This window comes from Neoarius graeffei, chromosome 11 (genome assembly GCF_027579695.1).
Source record: "Neoarius graeffei isolate fNeoGra1 chromosome 11, fNeoGra1.pri, whole genome shotgun sequence".
Lineage (NCBI taxonomy): Eukaryota > Metazoa > Chordata > Actinopteri > Siluriformes > Ariidae > Neoarius > Neoarius graeffei.
In genome coordinates, this window is record NC_083579.1 from 47315739 (window position 1) to 47324467 (window position 8729).

Consider the following 8729-nt stretch of genomic DNA (forward strand, 5'->3'; position numbering starts at 1 on the left):
AATTATCTACTTAAGAGAATGACTGAACTATAAACTTAATTATTTAATATACATTGTGTCAGTAATGCCAGAATTATTGATGTAAATTTTGCAAATAAAATGTATTAATATTAAATAGTTCATAAAAATTACACAAAGTTCTATTTGACAAGTGTTGACCTCACCTACATTCAACCAAAGAAAATTACTTGAAATATAACAGCAGTACTAAGTAGGTATGTTAATTAAAATAGTAGGTTACATGTAATAAATTATAATCATGTTAAACAGTAAATGAAGGTTAGTAAAAGTTCCATTTGAGAAAAAAGTGTTGACACCGCAAGCAGTGTTAGATCCAACTAAAGATGACTGAACCACATCAAGTATATTATGTAAACAAGGATAAGTCTCATCTCATCTCATTATCTGTAGCCGCTTTATCCTGTTCTACAGGGTCGCAGGCAAGCTGGAGCCTATCCCAGCTGACTACGGGCGAAAGGCAGGGTACACCCTGGACAAGTCGCCAGGTCATCACAGGGCTGACGCATAGACACAGACAACCATTCACACTCACATTCACACCTACGGTCAATTTAGAGTCACCAGTTAACCTAACCTGCATGTCTTTGGACTGTGGGGGAAACCGGAGCACCCGGAGGAAACCCACACAGACACGGGGAGAACATGCAAACTCCGCACAGAAAGGCCCTCGCCGGCCACGGGGCTCGAACCCGGACCTTCTTGCTGTGAGGCGACAGCACTAACCACTACACCACCGTGCTGCCTCTCATACTTCATTTACAGCATAATAACTTTATCCCTAGGGTGGCACGGTGGTGTAGTGGTTAGCGCTGTCGCCTCACAGCAAGAAGGTCCGGGTTTGAGCCCCGTGACCAGCGAAGGCCTTTCTGTGTGGAGTTTGCATGTTGTCTGCGTGGGTTTCCTCCGGGTGCTCTGGTTTCCCCCACAGTCCAAAGACATGCAGGTTAGGTTAACTGGTGACTCTAAATTGACCGTAGGTGTGAATGGTTGTCTGTGTCTATGTGTCAGCCCTGTGATGACCTGGCGACTTGTCCAGGGTGTACCCCGCCTTTCGCCCGTAGTCAGCTGGGATAGGCTCCAGCTTGCCTGCGACCCTGTAGAACAAAATAAAGCGGCTAGAGATAATGAGATGAGATATTATTTTTCCTCCCTTATATCGCCTGTTCCACACTCCAGCCCAGTCGGTGGCGGTAATGCACCTTTAAGTTGGTTTGCCAACAGCCATAAAACCTTAAAGAAGCAGAAGCACAGTGGGATTATGAGCTGTGTGCTGCGCAGATTGGCCGTTTTGAATACACCTACCGAGGCGGCTACATTCAAAACTCCACTTTGTCTAACAGACGTTTTGTGTCTGAGCAATTTATTTATTTTGGTTGGTTGTTTTAAAGTAACCTAAGCTGTAAACAGTGTCTGGTGGCACTGAAAGCATGTTCTAAAGAGGGGGAAAGGTAAATTTAAATCTCATGTTCGCTGTGTTCCTGGTGTATCATGTTAGCAAGCTAGTTAATTTGACTTGATAATTTTGGTACTTTGCTACAGGCATTATATTATCAGTCTTGTATTATCCTTCATGGATACTTGGGAACTAAATCCTCACTCAGTGACTCCAGCAGTGAAGGTCCTGGCGAGATGTGTTGCCTCAGGCACAATGTCTCAGGTGAGCAGATAGCATTTACACTACCGCTCAAAAGTTTGGGGTCACTTTGAAATGTCCTTATTTTTGAAAGAAAAGCACTGTTCTTTTCAATGAAGATCACTTTAAACTAATCAGAAATCCACTCTATACATTGCTAACGTGGTAAATGACTATTCTAGCTGTAAATGTCTGGTTTTTGGTGCAATATCTCCATAGGTGTATAGAGGCCCATTTCCAGCAACTCTCACTCCAGTGTTCTAATGGTACAATGTGTTTGCTCATTGCCTCAGAAGGCTAATGGATGATTAGAAAACCCTTGTACAATCATGTTAGCACAGCTGAAAACAGTTGAGCTCTTTAGAGAAGCTATAAAACTGACCTTCCTTTGAGCAGATTGAGTTTCTGGAGCATCACATTTGTGGGGTCGATTAAATGCTCAAAATGGCCAGAAAAATATCTCGACTATATTTTCTATTCATTTTACAACTTATGGTGGTAAATAAAAGTGTGACTTTTCATGGAAAACACAAAATTGTCTGGGTGACCCCAAACTTTTGAACGGTAGTGTACACATGTACTCTCATGTGAGCCAGTTTAAAAAGAGAGATTTGAACACATCTCCTTATCGTCTACAGACAGAGCTTGATGATGTACCACGCCGGCCAGAGATATTTTCCTCTCATCTGCTTGAACTTGAGCAACTGAATAAAATCAAACAAGAGATTGACCAGGTTGGAAAGCATGATATATTGCATCTTATTTCAGTATACTGTATATGTTCATACTCCTGAAATTACTTGTACCACAAGGATGACATGTTGATGAATGTATTTCAGGTGAACTTGGACTTGGAGCTTCTAAGACTTGAGAAAAACTGTGCAGATGTTACTCATTGTTATTATCTAAGTAAGTAATAATAATCAATCCATCCATCCATCCATCCATCTTCTACCACTTATCTGGATCCAGGTCGCGGGGGTAGCAACCTAAGCAGAGCAGCCTAGACTTCCCTCTCCCTGGCCACCTCCACCAGCTCTTCCAGGGGAATACCAAAGCATTCCCAGGCCAGCTGAGAGATGTAATCTCTCCAGCGTGTCCTGGGTCTGCCCTGGGGTCTTCTCCCGGTGGGGCATGCCCAGAAAACCTCCCTTGGGAGGCGTCCAGGGGCATCCTAACAAGGTGCCCGAACCACCTCATCTGACTCCTTTCGGTGTGGAGGAGCAGCGGTTCTACTCTGAGTCTCTCCCGAATGACCAAGCTTCTCACCCTGTCTCTAAGTGAGAGCCCAGCCACCCTGTGGAGAAAACTCATTTCTACTGCTTGTATCCATGATCTCATTCTTTCAGTCACTACCCATAGCTCATGACCATAGGTGAGAGTGGGAAACGTAGATGGACCAGTACATTAAGAGCTTTGCCTTTTGGCTCAGCTCTCTCTTTACCACAACAGACTGGTTTAACGTCCGCATCACTGCTGACGCTGTCCCGATCCATCTGTCCAACGCCCGCTCCCCCCTACCCTCACTTGTGAACCAAACCCTGAGATACTTAAAGTGCATTTCCTGGACCAATGTAGTTTTTTTTTAATATGAAAGTATGTCCCTTTACACACTCATTCAGAAGGGTAATTTTGTACAAGGCCATCTGTCTACAGCAGAAAAAAATAAAATAACAAAACACGTCTGGAAAAATCCCAAGGGAGTCTGGATCCAGATTTGTGACATTACCTACGGAAGTGCCAGCAGGCTGAGAGAGCTTGCATGGTTTCAGTGCACAGCCTGTGTAGACCAAGTTTAGCAGCTAGCGATTTTTGCATTGAAATATGGAATTGTCACCTGAGCGGAGTGTTACTTCACCTTTGGATGAATAATATAATGAGATGTCAGAATAATTTCTTACTCTGACAAGAGTCAACTTGTGAATTGCTGATTTTCTTGGTCTTTTTCTCAGCTCTGCTTTGGTGCTTGGCTTCCGGGTGCCTCGCGCAAAGCGCTCCCATTTCTCTCTCGTTTGTCCGGTCTTTTGGAAAACGACGAGTATTAATCCCATCAAGATTGGTGTTGCTACACCCTCCTACGATACATCTGTTAACCATTTTAATAATTACGTGATCACGTTGAAGAAATTTGCAGAAAACCACCAGGTCGTTTTCTCATAAACAAACCAGCGCTGACGTAGGATTCAGAGGGAGGCGTCCCGCACGTGACGTCACGAAAATCAGTGTTTCCCGGGAAATCCAAATGCCAGGTTTTTTCAGAGGTAGACCAATTCGCCTCAAATGGCTTGATTTCAACTGAATTTTTCTGGTATTGTGCAAGGTAAAAAAAAAATTGCGCAAAATGTGACAGGTATTTGATCAAAGTTTCCTATAAAATAGGAGAATTACATTGATCTTGCTCCTGAATTTACCCGTGATATGCACTTTAAACTCCTCCACTTTTGGTAGCAACTAAACTGTTTCCTTATGTGAAATGGAGCAAAGGTTTAAAGTTTTCTAAGAGCAGCTAACGTCCCATAGCAACTAGAGATCAGTTGATATCACTGTTCCACTTCAAATTTTGAAATTAAGTGCTGTTTTACATTAATTCATTCTGTATTAGGGTGGTAAAACAAGGTTTTTTTTTTTTTAAACAGGTCAGAGATTCGCATCCTTGCAGCAGTTTACGTCTCATCTTCAGGAAGTGCTGAGAGAACAGACAAGTTTGCGGCAAAGGCTTATGAAACCTCTTTGCCAGCAGAACCTGCCTATACAGGCTGATCTTCATGGGTAAGAGAACTTCACTGAGTGTGCTGGGTTTATATGAAATTCTGATCCTAATTATAAAAGTTTCAGTAAGTGTCTATTACCCCAGTGCTACAAACACTAGTCACAAAAATCTGGTTTTCTGTTTTATCAAAGATACGTCGTCACACTTATGGCAATGGTGGTTGAGTTCATTGAGACTTTGGAAATGAAAATGAAGCTGGTTCACTCAATTCCAACAGCTGATGAATCTATGCGTAATCTGGTAAGTGCCATTAATACACCACCAAAATGTCATCACTTATGGCTTATTCTGTTTGTTTCACATGTATACGTTGTAAGTCACAACTGTATATAAAATGTTGCATCATTGTATAGGTTAGAGTGCAGGCATATGTTTTTAGGCTGCATAAATAAAATTAACGTTGATAAAGTTTGGTTTACTGCCTTGTAGAGTAGAAGATTAAGATGAAAATGCAATTTTTATTAAACATTTTCAGTATGGAATTTTTTGATTTAAGTATTATTTTCAAGTCAGGGATGAGACCGTTTACTGTACATTTGCTGAAACAGAACTGAGCTGAAAATTTAACACCAAAATGTTTTTATGCTATTCAGACAAGGAGGAAATAAAACCCCAAATCAGAAAAAGTTGGGACGGTATGGAAAATATAAAAAGAAAGCAGTGATTTCTAATTTGACGTATTTCATTGCAGACAGTATGAACCCAAGATATTTCATGTTTTTCTGGTTAACTTCATTTCATTTGTTAATATACATCCATTCCTCTGTTTAAGGCCTGCAATAGATTACAAAAAAATGTTGGAACGGGGCAATTTAGGGCTAGTAATGAGGTAAAACAGTTAAATAGTGATGTGATTTGAAACAGGTGATGCCAACAGGTGATTGTAATCATGATTTGATACAAAATCAGTATCCAGGAAAGGCCTCATCTGTGGGGAGCAAAGATGGGCCGAGGATCTCCAGTTAGTCAACAGATGTGTGAGAATTATTGAAATGTTAAAAGTTCCTCAAAGAAAGATACAAAGGGATTTGGATATTTCAACCTCTACGGTGCATAATATCATTAAATGATTCAAGGAATCTGGAGGAATTTTGGTGCACAAAAGCCATAAGCCTAGGTCACAACCGGCTGTACGTGCTCCTACGGCCGGTCTACGTGCAAAAAACGCAAGAAATGCACGGAGGGCGCGCGTGACGTGCTGATTTTCGAGCCGTAGACTGGCCGCAGAGGTTCTTTGTCATGTCAAACTCACTCTACGGGCGCTTACATTTTTTTTCAGGTTGCAAGACAAACTTTTATGGCCAATGTGCGTCTTTCTCCACGAACAAAAAAACCGCAGCGATTTGGGAAACGCCAAAAATCGCACGGCCAAAAAATCGTACGTCCGGTTGTGACCTAGGTTTAAGCTGAACACCTGTGATCGCCAATTGCCGATCCCTCAGACGGCACTGCATCAAGAACAGTCATTCATCTATAGCTGATATAACCACATGGGCTTGGAATGACTTTGGTAAACCTTTGTCAAGCACTACAATAGCTACATCAACAAATACCAGTTAACTGTGCAAAAAGGAAGTTGTATGTTAACTGGTTCCTTCACATAGTGGAAATGTGTATTGTTAGATGAATCAGTATTTCAGATCTTTGTTACCAGCAACAAGTCAAAAAAAGGCAGGGGGGGTCTGTCATGGTATGAGGTTGTCAGTGCCCTTGGCAAAGGTAACTTGCATTTCTGTGATGGCAGCATTAATGCAGAAAAGTACATTGAGATTTTGGAGCAACATATGCTCCCTTCCAGATGACATCTTTTCCAGGGATATTTCAACAGGATGATGCAAAACCATATTCTGCACACATTTACAAAGGCATAGCTGCGGAAGAAGAGGGTGCATGTCCTCTCTGTCCCCAATAGAGAATGTGTGGTGAATTTTGAAACAAAAATATGACAACGTGACCTCGTAGTGTTGCACACCTTAAAGGAATACTCCGGAGTGAAATGCTTTTTAGGTCTATTTTCGCATTATTGGGAGTGCATACGTTAAGTTGCTACCACAATCACATTAATCGGATGTGTTTTGAGAAAATTAGTTTTTTGTGATTTCAACCGGAAAGCGCTAACACGGCAGTGCCCGAGGCATGTCTTTTTTGCCGATACAAAATGCTAGTTTTAAAACCATTGCAAAGCTCAAAACAACATGACAGTTCTGTGGAAGTGAATAGAGGGTTCCTACAAACAAAACGAGGTGTCCCTGGCTCTGCATGTGCACGGACAGTGTGTGTATAAGAGTAAATACAACGCCAGGTGACCTTACCTGAAGTCGGTCTTCCTCAGACGCCATTTTCATGGGACAGTTCGTAAAAGTCGAGTGCAGAGCTGGAAATGCACAACATGCCACAATTGTGCATTTCCAGCGGGATGGGCTCGGCACTCGACTTTTACGGACTGTCTCATGAAAATGGCGTCTGAGGAAGACCGACTTCAGGTAAGGTCACCTGGCGTTGTATTTACTCTTATACACAATGTATGCACTCCCAATAATGCGAAAATAGACCTAAAAAGCATTTCACTCTGGAGTATTCCTTTAAGATCTGTTTGCAGTAAGAATGGGACAAAAAAACACCTGAAATGCTTCATCGCTCAGTGTCTTCAGTCTCGAAACATCTTTTAAGTGTTGTGAGAAGGAATCGCAACATTACAAAGTGGTAAATGCTTTACCATCCTAACTTGAAATGTGTTGCAAGAATCAAAATTTAAATGTGTTTAGATAAGACTTCATACCTAGAAGTCCATAGCACAGCATTTCGTATTCAGTTTCATTTAACACACCTGATCAGCTTATTAGTAAGGCTTCATTGACTGAATTTGGTGTGTTAGAAGAGGAACACAATCCTCTGTCAGGATGTTGTCCTCCAGGAAACTCCAGACATATACAGGGTGTCCCAAAAGTCTCCATATGTAGGGGAAATTAACACTTTATAGCAAAATGTCTCCCCAGATGTTTCATACTTGGTTTATATTATGTACATTTTTTCAGATAGCCTTTAAACCTTTGACAGAAGAATGTATTGAAATCATTCTTATGGCTACAGCACAAAGGTCATTTAAAGTAACCTCTACTAAATCCAATTGCATGCATAACACCAGACATGTTAAGACAAATTTATCATGAGTGGGAGAGACGACTCCATGTGTTTTACAAATAAATGGCAAGCGCATAGAGGATATTCTGTAATTAAAAATTATATTTTGCTAAAATAGCGGGCGGCACGGTGGTGTAGTGGTTAGCGCTGTCGTCTCACAGCAAGAAGGTCCGGGTTCGAGCCCCGTGGCCGGCGAGGGCCTTTCTGTGCGGAGTTTGCATGTTCTCCCCGTGTCCGCGTGGGTTTCCTCCGGGTGCTCCGGTTTCCCCCACAGTCCAAAGACATGCAGGTTAGGTTAACTGGTGACTCTAAATTGACCGTAGGTGTGAATGTGAGTGTGAATGGTTGTCTGTGTCTATGTGTCAGCCCTGTGATGACTTGGTGACTTGTCCAGGGTGTACCCCGCCTTTCGCCCGTAGTCAGCTGGGATAGGCTCCAGCTTGCCTGCGACCCTGTAGAACAGGATAAAGCGGCTAGAGATGATACGAGATGAGATTTTGCTAAAATAAAGTGTTTATGAAGACATTTGGTATACTCTGTAGTTAAACAACTCACTCTTCAGTAGGCTTTCGTCTTAACTGTCTTCAGATGACAATATCGTTACCAGAATTTTATGTAAATGGATCTGTTTTTATCTCTTAATCAGAATAGTGGCATGACTCAGCTCCTGGCTCAAGTCACAGAGGTGGAGAGCCTGACGAAGCAAGTACTTCAGCGGAGTTGCAAGCCAAAGGATAAAATGTCTGGCTGAGAAATGGTAAACGGCAGGGTCCGTCCAATAAATGTATGACGTGTGAAATGAGTTGTCATTGTATTTTCACATTAAAACTAATTCAAAAATTGTTGCTTTATTTACAATCTATCATACTCTTCAGTATGAAACGTATGACCACTGTTGGCTTGTGGTTCTTCTTGAATGTGAATGGAACATCTGGTATAAAGTGTTTACTGAAGTCTTAAGACAGGCATTGGAGTAGAATAGGAAAAAAAACCAATATACACAGTCTGTAAATATTTTATGTGTTATGTATGAATGCTTTACTTTTTTTACTTGATGCATAAATAAATACTTGTATTACAAAGATGGGCTTGTTTTGGGCTAAACCATGAATAGTACCGGTATATAATTATGGTAGTAATTATGCCATCTTGTAAACTGCTGTA

The 8729-nt window shown here is 41.6% G+C and overlaps 1 protein-coding gene across 1 annotated transcript; it reads left to right on the forward strand.

Moving 5' to 3' along the window:
* The first annotated feature begins 1256 nt into the window (after nt 1-1256).
* haus2 (HAUS augmin like complex subunit 2) lies at nt 1257-8405 on the forward strand. The gene is made up of 7 exons (XM_060933026.1): nt 1257-1469; nt 1561-1678; nt 2293-2388; nt 2494-2563; nt 4291-4423; nt 4556-4664; nt 8212-8405. The coding sequence occupies exons 2-7, from the start codon at nt 1592-1594 to the stop codon at nt 8314-8316; spliced, it is 600 nt and encodes a 199-aa protein (XP_060789009.1). The 5' UTR covers nt 1257-1469; nt 1561-1591; the 3' UTR covers nt 8317-8405.
* The last annotated feature ends 324 nt before the right edge of the window (nt 8406-8729 follow it).

Bases quoted from the DNA above. Each gene is read 5' to 3' on its own strand.
- haus2 (XM_060933026.1), top strand. From the start codon at position 1,592: ATGGATACTTGGGAACTAAATCCTCACTCAGTGACTCCAGCAGTGAAG. The intron at 2,389-2,493 runs GTTGGAAAGCAT...AATGTATTTCAG, and splicing joins TCAAACAAGAGATTGACCAG to GTGAACTTGGACTTGGAGCT. The intron at 2,564-4,290 runs GTAAGTAATAAT...TTTTTTAAACAG, and splicing joins TACTCATTGTTATTATCTAA to GTCAGAGATTCGCATCCTTG.